The 19,090-nt window shown below is 46.3% G+C and overlaps 1 protein-coding gene across 1 annotated transcript; it reads left to right on the top strand.

The window, feature by feature from the left end:
* Window positions 1-3,021: 3,021 nt before the first annotated feature.
* On the top strand, window positions 3,022-8,381 carry LOC120391290 (pro-glucagon-like). The gene is made up of 4 exons (XM_039514789.1): window positions 3,022-3,122; window positions 5,185-5,337; window positions 6,729-6,797; window positions 8,129-8,381. Exons 1-4 carry the CDS (start codon window positions 3,022-3,024, stop codon window positions 8,136-8,138), a joined length of 333 nt encoding a protein of 110 aa, XP_039370723.1. The 3' UTR covers window positions 8,139-8,381.
* Window positions 8,382-19,090: the final 10,709 nt, after the last annotated feature.

The raw sequence follows: 19,090 nt of genomic DNA, 5'->3' as shown, positions 1-19,090 counted from the left end.
TAAAACAAAAAATCAAAAAGCTTCATTTTCAAATATTTAGACGAAACATTCTGATGTTTTTGTTTGTTTTTCCTGCAACGAACAATCCCCCCCCCCCAACGTAAACAAATTCCAGCAATTTGGCAAAAGTCAACAGAAATGTCTTGTGAATTTTTGTATTGCTGAATCTTGCTTTTTGGTGGGGGAGGGAGAAGCGGGCTGGGAAGGAAAGTTCCAGCCAAAAAAATTCTGGCCATTTCCACACATGATTACATGCCGGTAGTTTATATAAAGAGCGCCATCTATTGGTTAAAAAAGGTATGTAACACGGTCCATAGATCTGGAGGACCAATAAAGTTGGACTCCAGTTTACACAGCTCTAAAGAGGTGGTGAAAATTCTAATTCCCACTGGAGTTCCACCATTCAAACATTTGCTCCAGAACAGCATTGTAATCAACCTGGGACTGGGAGATCAGGGAAATGAGACAAAAAGGGCGTCCGACAGGCCCGGGTCTTAGGGAAAGAGGGTGTAGAGTCGAGTCCCAGGCTGACCTAGGTCGCAGGGGTAATAGGAAATCTCCAGGAATTCCAGGCAACAGAAATTCTCTGCCAGTGTTTAATGCTAGAGCTGAAAACTCTCAGACAGAGGTCTCTCCGCCCTGGCTTTCCCAGAGAGGAAACCTGCATCTGCCTCACTCCCTTCAAAGCCAGGGGACAGCTCCTTCAAATGGCAACAATGAAGAGCATCCCGGGATGCAATGCAGGCACCGACACCTACTTTCTGCCTGGGGCACTGGTATCTCCCAGCAGCTCCCCTGACTCCTGGGGGGAAGGATAGCTCATTGCGGGGGAGCATTTGGCCTGCTAAACCCAGGGTTGTAAATTCAATCCTTGAGGGGGCCATTTAGGGATCGGGGGGGGGTGAGTCTGGGGATTGGTCCTGCTTTGAGCAGGGGATTGGACTAGATGACCTCCTGAGGTCCCTTCCAACCCTGATATTCTATGAGTCCTGGGTAGGGGATGAATAACCTGACAGCATAAAGGGCTGCAGATGGGGTGTAAAGTTGCTCCCAGTTACCCCACCGCCTAAACAGATTTCCTGCTGGAGGAGGTTAAAAGGATTTGCAGCAAATGTTGCCTGTGCAGAATTTTTCACGGCAAAAGACTAGTGCAGCATTCACACATTGGCAGGGGCAGAGACCATATGGGATAATAATGCCCTGACAGGGGGCTGGACTGGACGACTCTAACAGTTTTCCTTCTCTACCTTCAGTGATATAGAAATGATTAGAACAATTTTCACAGAAGGAAAAACAGTGTCCTTTCCCCAGGACACAGCTATCAAAGCAAGCTGGTCTGATTAACTCCAAAATATTCCCCAGAGCTGGTCTGAGAACAAGCACCAAATCAAAAGATGCTGATTCAAATTAGCTGAAGCAGCAAAGCAAATTAGCTGAGCATCTGGTCCTGCATTGCTCCATCAAAATCAGAGTGATGCCAGTTTACACCAGCCAAGCATCTAGCCTGTTGTTTCAGGGGAAGTTAGAGGTGGCCAAAATAGGGCTTGGGATGGAAAGTTCATCCTCAGTAGACAAGTTCAGTCCAGGACTTTAATTTAAGCAAGTCATTGTGAGACAGTGAGATTCCTCATCCGTTTATATTTCAAGAGCGCCTAGGATGCAAACTCATGAGCCAGGAAGGACCCCTACACATTGTGTCAAATCCATCTTACAGTTATTTGAGATTCATGGCTGATCTTCCAGAGATTAAGGAAAATTGTCAATTTAAGTATTTATGTCCCACAATGGGGTGGGTTTCTTTGGCACTCTGGCTCTTTTCTTTTCACTTGAGCAGAAAGGTGTTTGGAACAGAAACCCTGCAGGCTCAGAAATCATTTCTCCACATAGGATGTGTTGTGGCAATAAGGGACTAGTTTATCTACAAGGGAAAAATTGATAGGTAGCTTGATTGGTCCGAGCACTGTAAAAAAACACGTTGCTGAAGGCGTACGTAAAAAAAAAAAATGCGGCAACTATTTTTTGCAACAGATCCACTTAAAAAAAAAAACACCATGTAATGATTCATAATGACCCATGCAACTAAAAACAGGAGTACCAGTGACCCACCTGTCATCTTTTAGCATCTTGCTAACAAGCTTAAAAGCACCGGTGAGGAGCAGAGTTTAGCCACAACCGGTTTGTACAAGGAAAACAAAGATTCTGATTTTAGGAGAGCATTGGTTCTTGTGCAAGGTAAGCCTTTTCCCCCTTCTCAGTAGCCAGTTTCAGCACTTTGAAGAAGTAAAGTCAGGGTGATGTATCTGATGGTAGGGAAAGGATTAAAAATTCTAAATTATTCATGAAACTAGGGAGGTTTTTAAACTATATATCAAATAATCATTTGGATTTTGACTAACCTGCTCAGGAAATGGTCTGATTTACTTGCTTCAGTGATGTGTTATTGTCCTAGAAGTGACCAGCTAAAGGAAGATATGGGGATATGAGCAATTTCAAATGTTGGGGCTGGAAGTATGGATCCAGGGGGTGCTGCTATACCCCCTGTCTTGAAGTGGATTCCATCATATACAGGGTTTATAATTTGGTTCATTGGCTCTCAGCAACCCCCCCCCATAAAAATTGTTCCAGCACCCCAGTTTCAAATCTTTGAACCATTATTAATTAGATCTTCTAAAGTGTGTGTGTGTGTGTGTGTATTATATATATAAAAAAATACACTAAAGATTGAGGTGCTCAGCTGGCTGCTGTGGTAATGGGGACCATATAGACAGGAGTGCAGGGTAAGATTTATTACCTTAAAAACGAGTCTTTGAAATATACAGCTGTTTTCTTGTAATCATGTACTTTTGATTAACCATTATATATGCCTATAGGTATTCAGGTCCTAGGATCTAATTTTCCACCCATCAAAATGCTGGAAATGCACTGTAAAATTACTTGTGTTGTGATTCATCCAGCTAAGGCTGGATTTCATTTGTTGGCAAATGGTAACCTTGGGTGTTATTGTCTTGTACAGAAGGCCAAATGAAAAGCATACAGTGGCTCTACCTATATGGACTAGTAATCGTGGTGTTGATCCCAGCCAGCTGGCAGACTGTTCTCAACGATTTGTCCAATGAGTCTAGGTAAGGTGCATCTGAGACTGACAAGTACACCGTGGGTTGGTGGTCCTGGGCTGAAGTAGGTGGAGAGAACACAAATGCGACCCATCAGATACCGCTTAATAATGTCAATTACTCTGTTTTATTTGGCTTTGCTGCCAGGCAATAGTACGGCATATTACGATGGGCAGCAGATGAAAACGTGAATAAGATGATGAGGTGTATTGGGAAAGGAACAGAGAATATGGACCATATTATTAGGCGCTGCAGTATCATCTAGGAGCCTAGTGATCATAGGATGGGAAAGGACCTTGCAAGGTCATCTAGTCCAGTCCCCTGCACTCATGGCATGGGGTTAAGTATTATCTAGATCATTTTTTGACAGGTGTTGGTCTCACCTGCTCTTAAAAATCTCCAGTTACAGATATTCCACAACCTCCGTAGGCAAATTTATTCCAGTGTTCAACTATCTTGACAGTTAGGACGTTTTTCCTAACGTCTGAACCTAAACCTCCCTTGCTGCCATTTAAGCCCGTTGCTTCTTGTTCTAGCCTCAGAGGTTAAGGAAAACACTCTCTCTCTCTCTCTCTCCCTCCTCCTTGTAACAACTTTTTATGTACCTGAAAACTGTTCTCATGTCCTCCCTCAGTCACCTCCAGACTAAACAAACCCATTTGTTTCAATCTTCCCTCATAGATTGTGTTTTCTAGACCTTTAATCATTTTGGTTGCTCTTCTCTGGACTTTCTCCAATTTGTCCGGCTCTTTTCTGAAATGTGTCAACCAAAACTGGACACAATACTCCAGCTGAGGCCTAATCAGAGTGGAAGAATTACTTTTCGTGTCTTGCTTACAACACTCCTGTCCTGCTAATACATCCCAGAATGATGTTTGCTTTTTTCGCAACAGTGTTACCCTGACTCATTTAGCTTGTGATCTCCTATGACCCCCAGATTCCCTTCTGCAATACTCCTTCCTAGGCAGTTATTTCCCATTTTGTATGTGCACAGCTGATTGTTCCTTCGTGAGTGGAGCACTTTGCATTTGTCCTTATTGAATTCCATCCCATTTACTTCAGACCATTTCAAAATTTTAATCCGATCCTCCAAAAGGACTTGCAACCCCTCCACAGCTTGATATTGTCCTGAAGAACCAGAGCCACATAGTGCTAGCGCTGTATGGATTTGGTCCTGTAAGACACTGAGCATGCAGTGCTGGGTCCTGTTTTAGATTATGTGGGTAACTTTAAGAGGCAGTGGGTCCTAGTGGGTAGAGCACTGGACAGGGATTTAGGAGAGCTGGGTTGCTCCTAGCTCTGCCACTGGCCTACTGGGGGACCTTGGGCAAATCACTTCACTTCCCCGTGTCTCAGTTTCCCCATCTGTAAAATGTGGATATGATGCTGCCCCCCTTTATAAAGCACTTTGAGGTCTACAGTAGACACATGCTAAAGAAAAGCAATGTATTATTATTAATGGTACATAGTGTAGCTCTGCATAAGCAATGTATGTTTTGGTATTATGGCAGCACCAACAGGCTCAGGCCAAGATCAGGGCCCTGTTATGCTAGATACTATCCAGAAAGAGATTGCCTGGGCCCTGGAGAACTTGGGCCTGGTCTACACTGAGGGGGCCGGGGGGGGGGGGAAATCGATCTAAAATACGCAACTTCAGCTACGAGAAAAGCGTAGCTGAAGTCAACTTATCTTAGATTGACTTACTTCGCGTCCTCGCAGCGCGGGATCGATGGCCGCCTCTCCCATCGACTTTGCTTCCACCTCTCATCCTGGTGGAGTTCTGGAGTCGACGGGGAAGCGCGTTCGGGGATCAATGTAGACACGATACATCAATCCCCGATAGATCAATCACTACCCACCAATCCGGTGGGTAGCATAGTCATACCCTTAGTCTAAACACACACAGGACAAAAGGGATGGGACTTACCTACAGTTACATTGTCATAGCAAGTCAGCGGCAAGGGCGGGAACAGAATTCATAACTGCCAACTCAGCGTGCTATCCACAGGACCCTGTATCCATCCCACTGCAGCACCCTCCTTCACTTTTCCCATCCCTCTCTCCCAAACAGATGGCAATCTTTTGAATCAAAAAGCGCTCGGAGTTTTACTTCCAACATCAAGCGGCATTCTGAAGGCACCTTCACCAGCGATTTTACCAGATATTTGGACAAGATGAAGGCCAAGGACTTTGTGCACTGGCTTATCAACACAAAACGTTACAGGTAGACAAGCGGAATATGGCTGAAATGGTAGAACAGAGACGTGGTTCTAGGCAGACTCCTGAGAACTTAGCAGCTTAAGGATCGGAAGGAGGCGGCCTAGGACTACTAGAAAGATTTTGGTCAAGGCCATTTCATAGTGGAAAATTGTGGGTTTTGACAAAATGAATTTTTTCATGCAAGTATTGGCTCTCTGTGGGAAATTCTGATCTTTTGTCAAAAAGCCAAAACACCCAACTACTGAAATAGTTTGGCCAAAAACCAAAATATTTTGGCCCAAACCAGAAAAATGGGTCAGTTGGTGGCCGAAAGTTTTTCAGGATTCAAAATTTCCACCCAACAAAATTTGAAAATTTTCTGTGGAAATGTTTAGACGGGGGCAGGGGGGAAACCCACACGCTTCTTCGTTTGTCAACCTTTTCTGTGGAAATTTTCTAGTGGGATGGGGAGTGGGTCAGATTCCCCACAGAGAGGAGTCAAGGCTGGGTTCTTTAGGATGAACTCTGGGGTATGTACACTGCAGCTGGAAGCATGCCTCCCAGGCCAGGCAGACAAGACTAAGGCCTGGTCTACACTACGGGGTGGGGGGGGGGGAGGGCGGTGTCGAACTAAGGTACACTTAGTTCGAATTTCCTACCTGTCCAGATGCCGCGGGATCGAACTCCGCGGCTCCCCCGTCGACTCCGCCACCGCCGTTCGCGGTGGTGGAGTTCCGGAGTCGACGGGAGTGCATTCGGAGTTCGAACTATCGCGTCTAGATTAGACGCGATAGTTCGAACTCCAAGAAGTCGAACTCTCCGCGTCGACCCGGCGGGTAAGTATGGACCTACCCTAACTCTGTTCAAGCTACTGCACTAAAAAAATAGTAATGGGGACGTTGCAGCAAGGGCTGTGTCATGGACTAGCCACCCAAGTACAAGCCCACCTGACCCCCTGGGTGTATTTCGGGTGGCTATCCCACGCCATAATCTCCACACTAGCTCGAGCAGAGGTAGCACATGACCATCTACCCAGGCTGAAAGGCCTGCGTCAAGCTGCCGTGTAGACCTAGCATGGAGACAGGGCCTCGGAGGGTACCAGAATCCCTCTCTGATCACCCAAAGGCCAACACCCCAGGCCAAGCCAACCCAAAGTGGTCTGGGCAGCTCTGGGAGGCAGGCACATGGGCTCAGGTGTCTGGGGTGAAAGAATGAGAACAGAAGTCAAAGAGGGGCAGTTTTTAAAGGGTGGCGGGGGGAGTTTCCAAGAGATCAGGCAGAAGGGAAAGACGAGGCATAAATAAAAAAAATAATTTCTTCTGCTCTTTAATAATGCAGTATACCAAAGAGCGAGGGTTGAATGGTTTTTTTGCACAGTTAGTACATTCACAGATGGGTTTTCCTTATTTTCCACAGCTCTACAAAGAGGTACATAAAAGGAGACCACGACATCATCTCCTTCCCTTCTGACCACTCACCATTTAGGTAAGTCAGATACACTTTGAATTTCCAAACGTCTATTTTTCACAAACTGCTCCCATAGCTAGGTTGTCCCGACGTCTGGATCGGACAGCATGAGCTAAAGAACCAGGACATGAGCTCGAGGTCAGTAGCAAAGGGGCGGGGCAGAGAACATTGTGTAATCAAAGTCAAAATGTTTCATGCGACCTTATCGATTCCAAAGGTTTTCCCCAGAAATTGTTTGACATGATTCAAAACTGCAATGGCCTATTTTGTTGGGACTGTCCTGGTTTATTGCCCTCTGATTAATTCTAATATTATAGCTAATAACAGAGTTCTACATTATCAAAGCAAAAATGTTTCAATGAGGTGTTTCCAAACTGAAATTATTTGGCATTTCTGTTCTGCGGAAAAAATATGACATTTCAATTTTTCCATCCCAATTTGGGACCAAACACGTGTCAGAAATGCCATTTGTGACCAGCTCTTCGTACCAAGCAATTCTATTTCAATCAGCAGCAGATCCTGAACGAGGGACTTGCAGAGCAGAAAGCATGGGCTCCTACCCTCCTGAGCGAGACGACCCACTGCCTAGCAGCCCCATAGACCTATGTATGTGGCCTAACCAATAGAGCTGGACATGGTGTTAACGTTGGCCAGTCAATCTACCAAGCCAAAACCATTCATGGAACTAATTCAGTGCTAGACTATGGTAAGGGTGTAGACACTGCCCAGAGCAGAGCCAGACTCAGTATTACTTTAGTCTCTGGTGCCTCCTGGCTGGCTGGGTGAGTGGGGAAAGTCATACCCGGCACAGAGCATTTTCCCCTCTGTGTTGGCCAACGTGTTTGATGGGGCAGAGTCAAAGCTCCACTGCTCCCTGCCCTTGCCAAGCCGATCGCTGCCCACTGGCAAAGGAAGGGCAGTAGAAGGCTGATGACGACACCAACAGGCTGCACAGGAGAAAAAGAGGGAGCTTTATGCCCCGGTACTCCCCTGTGCCGATGCATGTGGAGGGGCAGCATCTCCGTGAATAAAAGACAAAAACCGAAACAGCTGTGAGCTGATTGTGAACAGTCCACAAACAGGAAGAGAAGGTGACTTAATTGTCTTTCTAGCCCAATGAATAGATTGGTAGCAAACAGTACACGTTAACCAGACCCTGCCAAAAGCATTGACCCAGCAACTACTGATTTAGGAGGAAATCTATACCTATTTTAATCCCAACAGTAGAGCCATCCATTGCAGTCCCAGGAATCGCTGAATAGCAGCAGCTAACACAACTGGCAATATAAACCTATTTCACTGGCCTATATTCCTGAGCTCCCATGGCGTTCTGTGTGTTTGTTTCTTAGGTCCGATTAGCCACCAGACCAAGAAATCAGCCTTGTGGAAGGATCTTCCCACAGCTGTCTAGTGGACCTAGTCACATCTGACAACAATCAAAGGATTCCTCAATGAAACTGAATTGTACTAAGTGTTCATTGCTCCCCAGCTATTGTCATGACAAAGTATAGTGAAACATCCAACCTCTGTGACTAATGAGGTCAGCACGCCCTGTTAAAAATGGATTTGTTTTCACCCTTTACGCCGCTGTTTTAGTGTTGTCTGTGGGCTGCTTCTCTGGCACCAGAGTTTCTGTACGTTCTCATAAATGACAATAAAGCCGTGGTAAATGAAGCCTTTTGTTTTCCCCAAGCCAAGATCTGCCATATTTTAGAGAAAGTCATCCTGATCATTTTCCAATTCGCACCATTAGTGAAAAAAAAAAATCTACCAAACAGCATCCAAGGGCCCAAGATATTTAAGGTTCCAACTCACAAACACACTGAAGCATGTGCTAAACATTAACATAGGCCTGTGTGAGAAAGGAGTTTGCGCTGAGACATCCACCGCTCTGTAGAACAGCTGGGGTGCTGGTCCGTGATGGGTGCTTCATATAATGCAAACAGGACAAGGCTGGCAGTTCTTAATGTAACTCAGCCTGTTGGACTCAGATTAGCAAGGACACCTGCAGTTAGAGGAGATTAAATAGCCAGGCCTTGCTCTTATACAAGATGACTTTTCACCCAAAGCACTTGACAGAGGAGGTAAGTATCATCATCATCTCTATTGGGAAACTGAGGCAGGTTGAGTTACCCACGATTACCCAACAGCCTAGCCAGGAATAGAACATGGTTCTCGGGGATCCCTGTGCCAGGTTCTAGCCACAAAACCAGGGCTCGGCTCTGCCCTAAAGCCAGTGTTTGAGCACAGTCTTAACTTTAAGCAGCTGCTTGAGTCCCATGGGATTTCAGCAAGCACTTCGCCAAGTCAAGGCATTAGCTCAATCCGGACATCTCTTTGGACTTCACTGGGGCCAGGGACATGGGGCCAAAAGTGGAGCACAGCGGTTTGCTTTATGCATTTCCAAAGCCAATTTAGTTGTTCCTATTTCCACCCCCATCCCAGGGTACACTCACCCCAGATAGCACCTCCTCCTGGCCACTCTGGGGATTAGCTCTTTCCAGGTCCAAGGCCCCATTCCACTGCTCGTGGCATTCCCTGCTGCTGACTCAGCCAGTTCCCTCTTCAGGACTTGATCCTCCAGCCAGGTCACTATGAGTTTCCCCTTCCAGGGGACCAAAGTCTTTTCTTACCAGCCATCTTCTCATTCACAACCCCTAGGGTGCCACTTCCCCAGGGCTGGTAGGGGAGCCCAGGCTCACTCTCTGCTCCAGGTTCCAGGCCAGGGACCCTATGACTGGCAACTCTAGGATCCTGCTGCTCTTTTCCTGGACTCCCTCCTACAGCTTCTGGCTTCCCCCTTCTCTAGGTGCTTCTGCTCCAGCTCCCACCTCTCAGGATGTAACTGCAAATCACTCAGTTCTCCCACACCGCCTAACTCCCAGGGAATAACTGCAGGCTCCTTCCCTGCAGCCCCTTTCTTCTGCTAGCCTTTTCCTTCTCAGCTGAGCACCCTCAGCCTTACTTTGGCCACCTAATTCCCCTCAGCTGTGGCCTTGGCTGGTTAACTGGCCCCTTCTCAGCCTCATTAACCCCTTCCAGGCACAGGTGCTGGAACCAGGGGTGCTGCCGCACCTCATGGTTTCCATCCTATCCAGGGTTTACAGTTTGGTCTAATGGCTCTCAGCACCCCCACTATAGAAATTGTTCCAGCACCCTTGTTTCCGGGTTATTGTGGGGTGAACACCCTCCACACACACACAAAAACCAGTTGTATCTGCATTAGGGTTTGGAGAACTGTTAGTTGTTTGGTAGCACTCGCTGGCAAAGAAAGAAGATTCTCATCACTGAATCTTGACTCGATTAAAGGTGGCTCGTCCCTTTCTGAAGGGGAGGGAAAAGAAGGGAATCTAAATTGAAATAAAATGCCTCTCCTGAGCGGCTCCATAGAATAAAACGCAGGAACGTTGCTATTAGAACTCAACAGCCATGCTCTGTAGCTGTCATCAGCACCTTTGTCGATTCCAACTTCTTCTTTTGGTTTTAATCCATTAGAAGTTGGGCGACTTCGCTGCCATCTGAGAGTCAGGCATCCAACAGGAGCCGGACTCCTTTCTTGCACTGCTGAGAAAACTTTAAGTGCATGGGGGAAGGTTAAGCCCGCTGAGAGGCTTCCTAAAGACATGGGTAAAAAGGTCACTCTGTGTCTATACTGGGGTGGGCCGGATCCGGGCTGCCAGCCATTTTAAGCCGGCCCTCGAGCTCCTGCTGGGGAGCGGGGTCTGGGGTTTGCCACACTCCGGCACTCCAGCCGGGGAGCAGGATCAGGGGCTGCTCCATGCGGCTCCCAGAAGCTGCGGCATGGCCCCCCTCCAGCTCCTACGCACTCCAATGGCCCCACTCCAATGGCCCGCTCCGGTGTGCCAATGGGAGCTGCAGGGGCAGTGCCTGCGGATGGTGCAGATTGCAGAGCCGCCTGGCCGCACCTCCGTGTAAGAGCCAGAGAAGGGACATGCCACGGCTTCCGGGAGCTGCTTGAGGTAAGCGCCACTCAGAGCCTGCACCACTAGCCTCTCCGCACGCCCCAACTCCCTGCGCCAGCCCTGATCCCCCTCCCGCTCTCCAAACCCCTTGATCCCAGCCCGGAGCCCCCTCCTGCACCCTGAACTCCTCATTTCTGGCCCCACCCCCAGTCAGAGCCCTCACCCACTCCCGCACCCCAACCCCAATTTTGTGAGCATTCATGCCCCACCCGATGTGGCCCTCAGGCCAAACAGTTTGCCCACCCCTGGTCGGTACAGGAGGGTGCTGGGAAGCTGGGCATGAGAGGAAGAGGGGAAAACATGAATAAATCTTGTTAGAAAAGCTGGGAGAGCTGGGGAGGGTGTTGATGGAAATCGGTGAGGAGAGGCTGGCCTAGCCCATGGCATCTATGTCTCTAGCTATCTATTGTGCTACACGGACACTGCCCAATTTAGAATCAGCTCGTGGCTTCTTTCACTAACCCTCCCCAGCGCCGCCCCCCAAGCTAAATGACAAAAGATCTTGTCCCCTTTTGCAATAATTAGGGGCAAAGCTTTCTCTCTACTGTTATGACACCCTTCCCCGCCACCGTACTTTTTTCACCCCAAGTTATATACACTCTTCCTACAGACACAATACATCAGCTACACTCTGCTGCGTCTCTTGTGCCCAGGAAAAATCAGCAAAACAGGCTGCATTCACGGTGCATTTTAATTTGGATCTCTGTTACAACCTTCAGGCCTTGACTCAGCAAGTTGTTCGCCCTATGCTAAGCAAGCAAGTCATCCCCTGGATTTCAGCGACGCCTCACGAGCTTAAGGTTGATTTCCATGGGTTTGGTGTTTGCTTCTTGCTGAATAAAGGCCGAAGGCTGCAGAGTTTGGTGAGTAACGCGCAGCAAATGACATTTGTGGTGGATTTGGGTAAGGTTTTCAAAAGTGCCAAACGGTTAAATTTTCAAAAGTGCCCACAGGCCAGATTTTCAAAGGTAACTAGCAGGATCAAAAGGCACCTAAATCTCATTCATTTCAACGGGTGCCAGGCTTTTGAAAACCCCATTAGGGACCCAAATACCTTTTAAAAGCTGGTCCTGAGGCTCTAGGAGTAGAACTGGGATGTATATTTTTTATCAAAATGTATTTTTGGTCCAAAAAATTGCAGACTTGGTGACACCAAAATATTTCACAAATTCGTATCAGTTTCACCAAATTGTTTTAGTTGGGGAAAAAAAAACATGCTTAAGGGCTTATCTGGATCAGGGTCAGAGTGCACTGCCACCCCCTACCCCCCAGCAAAACTGAGCTCCTCGGTCCAGTGTTTTTCCTCCACAAAACAGAAAAAAAACAGTCGAACACACCTGTGGTTTCCTTTGGCTATGTCCTAGGGTGACCAGACGTCCCGATATTTCGCTCCGCCGGCAGCACTCACCGTTTGGGTTTTTTTCCCCTTCTCGCTTTTTTTTTTTCCTTGCTGCTTCACCAGCAGCACTCGGCTTTTTTTAATTTATGTTTTGCTCCCCATGTGTCCTGATATTTTCTCCCTCTCATCTGGTCACCCTACTATGTCTGCAAAGCCACCCAGCACTGTTTACTCAGTGTTCCTTTCTCCCCCAACCCCTGCTGCTTCTTACTCAAAAATATATCTGAAAAGCCCCTTCAGATTCCCGCCACATCTCTCAACGTGCAGCGGCAGTCGAAAAAGCGAACAGAATGTTGGGAATCGTTAAGAAAGGGATAGATAATAAGACGGAAAATATAATGTGGCCTCTATATAAATCTATGATACGTCCACATCTTGAATACTGTGTGCAGATGTGGTCGCCCCATCTCAAAAAATAAATAAATTGGACTTGAGAAAGGTTCAGAAAAGAGCAACAAAAATGATTGGGGGTATGGAACGGCTGCTGCATGAGGAGAGATTAATAAGACTGGGAAGATTAATAAAAAGAAATGGAGGGATATGATAGAGGTCTATAAACTCTTGACTCATGTGGAGTAAGTAAATAAGGAAGCGTTATTTATTCCTTCTCATAACACAAGAACTAGGGGTCACCCAATGAAATTAATAGGTAGCAGGTTAAAACAAAGGGAAGTATTTTTTCATACAACACACAGTCAGTCTGTGGAACTCTTTGCCAGAGGATGTTGTGAAGGCCAAGACTATAACAGGGATCAAAAAGAAACTAGATAAGTTCATGGAGGATAGGTCCATCAATGGCTATGTGCCAGGATGGCAGGGATGGTGTCCCTAGCCTCTGTTTGCTAGAAACTGGGAACGGGCGACAGGGGATGGATCACTTGATGATTCCCTGTTCTGTTCATTCCCTCTGAAGCACCTGGCATTGGCCACTGTCAGAAGACAGGATGCTGGGCTAGATGGACCTTTGGTCTGACCCTGTCTGGCCGGTCTTATGTTCTCTCCAACAGCAGGATTTTTCTCTTTCAAATACATTGAAGGTGGCATTCAGAGTCAAACACATTTTTTTATTATTTTTTTCCATTATTTTCGATGAGCTACAGATCAATCAAAGACAGGCACAGTTCCGACTGCTGAGGTACCACAATCACCAAGCAACATTTCACAGACATGAACCACAGGACAACAACATTTTTTTACATAACAAACCCAACCAAAACCCCCAGCCCTGAAATAAAATCAATCAAATCACATGTCGGACTTTTAGCAAACAGTTTAATTTGTAAATAACACACAGTTCAATTCTGTTTTCCAGTTTTATTTACAACATGGAGTGTTTTCAAACTACATCATCTCTTACAACAAAATAAATATATTTCAGTATCTCTAGAAAGAAAATAAATTTCTCCATTTCTACATGTAGCGTACAAGGAGGAAAAAAATATACTAGAAAAAATGTGCCAGCACCTTTTAAAATTTTTTTCCTTCCTTGTTTAGGGAATATTATGCACATCATTTTAGCTACTATTTTCAATGGGACCGAAGGGAACTAGGCATCAGATTCCCTTTGCGAAATTTGGTGCCTAACTCCTCCCAGTCTTCGTCATTCTCTGAACTAAAAACACAAGACAAATTAGATCCATCGGATTTACAGGGGACTATTCAAAAATGCCTCACAAGAGCGAGCAAAGACATGAACTTATGTGAATGTAAAAGAATCCACCCATTAGAAATCATCTCAATTTAAAACACCTTGAGGTGATGGTACGTTTTGCTCCAGGGGGACATTTTCAAAGGCACACATGGGAATTAGGAGCCTAATCTCTAGTTAAAGTCAAAGGAGTTAGGTACCAACCAGCCACATGTGCCTTTGAAAAACCTTTCCACTGTGTATTGCAGCACTGCCAACCTTTAAATCACAAGAACTAAAATCATGAGATATTTTAAAATGAAAAATCTGGGGTGAGGGGGAGTCCTGCTGTTTTTTTGAATGTTAGGGTTTTGTTTTGTTTTGTTTTTTGTTTTCCCTGCAACCACAAGAGCTAATTTTTTTTTAATAAAAGCTGAGATTTTCATGTCATCACCTGACTCCAGGAGCTGGGCCTTCAAATCAAAACACCAACATAACATTTGTGAGAATATCATGAGAGCTGACAACACTGTGGGATTCTGACTTCATCATAGTGCCAAGGCAGAATGTAAGAATAATCTTCGAAGGAGAGCTATGAAATGGTTAGAGCGATGCTTGAAACGAATGAAAACAAAGAATTTATTTTAAAGGAAGGGAACGGCTAATAATGATGCACGGGTAGAGGGAGCAAATTTTCCCCTGAGATGCAAAGAGTTTCCATTTTCCTTAAGGCGGAACTAATCCAGACTAGTTTTAGCAGGATTTTTCATCTTCAGACGTTGGTGGAAGTATTACCTTCCAAGTCACCAAGATCATCTAGGTCTTTGACCTCTCTGGTTGAGACTGGTGTATTGTGCTCTGTCCTGAATACACCAAATTCTGTCTACACTGCAAAGAAAAACCCACGGCACCGAGTCTCAGAGTCCAGGTCAGTTGACTCAGGCTCCCAGGGATTAGGCTGTGGGGCTAAAAATAGCAGTGTAGACGTTTCTGTGCGGGCTGGAACCCCAGCTCCAAGACCATCCCACCCCACCAGGTTTCAGAGCCCCAGCTCCAGCCCAAGCAGGAATGTCTTCACTGCTATTTTTAGCCCTGTAAACCTGAGTCAATTGACCCCGCGTCAACATCCCCAAAGAGACACCAAGTGGTGTGAACACAACGGCCTGCTGGGTGATGCTACTATGAACCCCAGAACACGCACTTGTATTAGCTCTACCTTCAGAACTGGTTGCAATTCAAGCTGCTGCTTCCACCGCCGGTGGTTTTATGGGGCTGGCAGCTGCATTTAAGAACAGAGGGGTTCTCTTTACCATAGCGCGTCCATCACCGTGGGTGGAACACAGTAATAAAGATTCCATGGTGCTAGGGTGACCAGATGTCCCGATTTTATAGGGACAGTCCCGATTTTGGGGTCTTTTTCTTATATAGGCGCCTATTACCCCCACCCCTGTCCCGATGTTTCACATTTGCTGTCTGGTCACCCTACCTGGTGCAGTTCCTGGAACCAGCCCCAGAGGAGCCCGGACTTTGGAGCTCACCTTGTTGGTATCAGGGGTTGTCAGGGTTAATCACAGGCTGCACTGTTCTTCAGCCAGCTACTCTGCCTTTCTTCTTTGTTTGCTAAGTTATCCTGTTGTTGGGATTTGCCGCAGCGCTGCCCTCTAGGGGCAGCTTTGAGCACCTTGCTCGACGCACTTTGTTGCCGCAAAGAGTAGAACCGGGCAAAAATTGTTGACAGTTTTTGGGGGGTGAAAAAAATACAGATTTGGTGACCTCTAAACACTAATTTGTGAGGATTGGGGAAAAAACAACCTAAAAAACTCCCACCCCTCCTCCAAATTCCATTTGCAAGAAGACACACTTCGATTTTTCGACTTGAAATGACTTTTGGTGTCCGATTTTCCTTTCATTTGATTTTAAAATAATAAAAAGGCTCCAAATCTAACTGAATTTTTTCCCATTCACCGGAAAAAAATCTTTCATTTCCACCCTGAATCTGTGGTGGCAGTCGGTGTTCAATTTTTCAATAATTGCCAGCGACCTGAAAAAACTATTATAGCATCACAGAATCATGGAAGGGACCTCAGGAGGTCATCTCGTCCAGTCCCCTGTACTCAAGGCAGGACTAAGTAATCACTAGACTATTCCTGACAGAGGTTTTTCAAACCTGTTCTTAAAAATCTGTAAGGACAGAGATTCCACAACCTCCCTAGTTAATCTGTTCCAGTGCTTAACCACCCTGACAGTTAGGAAGTTTTTCCTAATGTCCAACCTAAACCTTCCTCGCTGCAATTTAAGCCCATTGCTTCTTGTCCCGTTCTCAGAGGATGAAGAGAACAATTTTGCACCCTCCTCCTTGTAACAACCTTTTATGCACAGCACCACCCCAGCGTCATGTCATGTCCCCACCTGCACATTCCTCAGCACAGCATCATGTCCCACAGCACAACATCCCCCATGCACCCCAGTACCTTCCCCAGCCCAGCCCCTGCATTCTCCACTAAGAGCAGTCTATCGCCAGGCCCCTATGAGGCCTTAGGCATGTATGTAGAAGAGGAGGCATAGCTGGGGGACTGGCCATTGACGTCTTTGCAGAGACACTGCCCTACATCCTTCGGGGAGCTGCACAATCCGACCGTGCTCAGCAGAAGGAGAAGGGGACTCGCACATTTCTATTTGTTATCAATCTAGTGTGAAATCAGCGATGGTCCAGATTCTCCATCATTGACACCAGTGCCCAGCGTAAAATGCAAGGCTCTAAAACGCACGAGGCCAACCAGAATAGCAGCCCTTCGCATTGGTATAAATGACTGCACAAGACAGTGGAGAACCAAGGTCCAGTGCCTTCCTATGGGATGTTTTTAGCTGATGGACTACAAAGTAATTAGATTCTTTGGTGTTTGCAACCTGCTTCTGCATGTCCTGTTCTAGAAACAGGTCAGCTATCTAGTCATTACCGTTAGGTAACGAGTCAACCAATCATGATACGTGGTAGGAAACAGAGGCATGCTCAAATCATAGGCAACAAAGATGTCAGCTAAACATTGACATTGATCTTTGGAATCTTTGGTGTTTTCCTTAAAGCTCCTGCTCCTGGAGTCATGTTGTTATGCAAGAACCTCAGCTTTCATAAAACAAAAAAAGCTTCTAACCTTCGTGGTTGCAGAGAAAAACTTGAAATTATGACCTGAGAGCATCCAATAGGCTCAGAAATGAAGGCAAAATGAACCCAAAATGTGATTGTTTTTTTCCCCCGTTTGTTAGTTTTTGGTTTTCTTAATCTCATGGTTTTTAAGTCACTCTCATGATTTCTGAACAGTTTGGGGATTGGCCATACTGGTTACATCTCTTTTCTGGAACTATTTTGATTCTAGCTGAGGGCCCGGTCCCTGGCAAAGCTCTGCAGTTTTACTGTAGGTTGGGTTTTACTTATTTAAAAGGAGGCGATGTGGTACTGCAGCAAGCTGGGTTTGTGCTGCAAACAGTTCCACACTGTGCGTCGTTTTACTCCATCCTTAATACAATTAAAAGTAGGCCGCTTTTAAAGATACAGCCAGCTCTCCCTGAGCAATGTCATCACTTTCAACCACTCCATAGTGTTATCATTTTTAAAGTTAAATAAATAAATAAATAAAAAATTGTTGCTAAAGTCACTTAAAGGGACCCAGTAGTTATTTTTTCTAGAAAGCATATGGAAGTAAGTGTTCTCCTGTCCAGTAGAAACAATTGTAACCATTGCATAAACAAGCCATTTTATTATTTAACAGAACTAATATTTCTTTTTAAAAGGGCAGGAAAATCCTGGATTTTCTCCATGCTTTTCTCCGTGCTATATCTGGTCAGCGGGAGCAAACAATCGAACTCGTTTGAACACAGAGCTGGATACGTTTATGAATAGAGTTGTATGATGGGGTGACCGGAGGCTGGATTATATCATTATGTGGAATAATGATATAAATGATTATTTGCGATAACAGGAAACTGGACTCAATGAACCCTTCAGGCCTATTTAATGAGGGAGAGGATATGCTTGTTTCAGACACTGACGGGTCAGCTATTGCAGGTCCGAAACCTACAAGTGCTGCTGGATCTGAATGCAAAGAACCCGGCCTCCTCCTCAGCTCGAAGGCTGTAGCTGACTCTAACCACTCGAGGGACACAGGCAGCCTCGCTGCGCAAGGATGGGTTACCCTGGCACAGGCGTCCAGGATAAACTAGCATGTTATATTAATGCAGCCACGCCGCCATGAGTTCTGTGCAGACACAACCGGGCAGGAGTGAGAATAAAACCCAAGCTGTCTGTTCTTATCCGGGAAGCGAAAGCAGAGCTGGAACAAGAGGCCTGACCTTTTCCTTCCTCAAGCTGACACGTTTTCAGCGCCCAGGGCTGTTGACCTGAAGGTCCCTCCCCACCAGTGGTCATTAGCAGAGAAGATGACTAGAAATTCCTCTGTGCTTCAGTGGGCCCTTGGTGGATGACTGGGTCAGGAACCCCACCCCTGCATCAGCCTGAGTTATGCAGCAGGAGGCCAGACTGGGAATCAAAATGGACCCTTCTTGTCTATCAATCTATGAATTCTGGGCTGGGGGAGATTCCCAGCTTTTGACAAGGGGCCTTAGATCTCTTAGACCCTAGTCCTTACTGCGGCAGCCCTATAGTTTGCGGGATTAAGTCAAGCCTATTAGCATCTTTATCATTCAACAGCTGAAGAGAGGGCATTATGCAAGTGCACGAAGGAACCAGGCAGCCCTTGCCGATGGGGGCAGCCGGTAAATATGTGGCCGACATCTTCTTATCGGTCACAGTAGCAAAGGCGGGAGTCACGAAGGGCGTGATGCAGCCACGTTCCCAATGTAGACCCTGTAAGGCCCCTGCTTCATCAGGGGAAACCAAAGCTGCAACCAGCAGGCCAACTCTTTTAGATCCTGGCCAGCATGGACTTTCAAGCTGCAGCCAGGCATAAGAGCTACTGCAGGTTCCTAGCTGTAATTGCTGTAGGTGAGAGAACAGGGACTATAAACGGTATTCTAAGTCAGTCTGCTACCCCAGTTCATCACTCCTGCATGGGGAACTTCCTTTCCTGCCCCGCCACCCCCACGCATGTATCACATCTACCATCTGCAGAAGTTTTCTGGGTTCCCTCACCATCTTTTCTCACGATCTGTTTGTATTTTCATGATCCCCACTCACCCGCCAAACTTACTGGCTGCAAGCTAGGAACTTTTTCCTCAAATCCGTCTATTCTTAGGTCATTGGGCTACTCTGAATTGATCATGCAAGCCTTGGAGAAAATCAATTTTC

This window comes from Mauremys reevesii, linkage group 25 (assembly GCF_016161935.1).
Source record: "Mauremys reevesii isolate NIE-2019 linkage group 25, ASM1616193v1, whole genome shotgun sequence".
Taxonomy (NCBI): Eukaryota; Metazoa; Chordata; order Testudines; family Geoemydidae; genus Mauremys; species Mauremys reevesii.
The sequence above is the reverse complement of the archived record's forward strand: the minus strand, read 5'-3'. Positions and strand labels throughout refer to the sequence as shown.

Excerpts from the sequence above, each read along its gene's own strand:
- LOC120391290 (XM_039514789.1), top strand. The coding sequence starts at position 3,022 with ATGAAAAGCATACAGTGGCTCTACCTATATGGACTAGTAATCGTGGTG. Across the intron at positions 3,123-5,184 it reads GATTTGTCCAATGAGTCTAG|ATGGCAATCTTTTGAATCAA; the intron begins GTAAGGTGCATC and ends TCTCCCAAACAG. Across the intron at positions 5,338-6,728 it reads ATCAACACAAAACGTTACAG|CTCTACAAAGAGGTACATAA; the intron begins GTAGACAAGCGG and ends TATTTTCCACAG.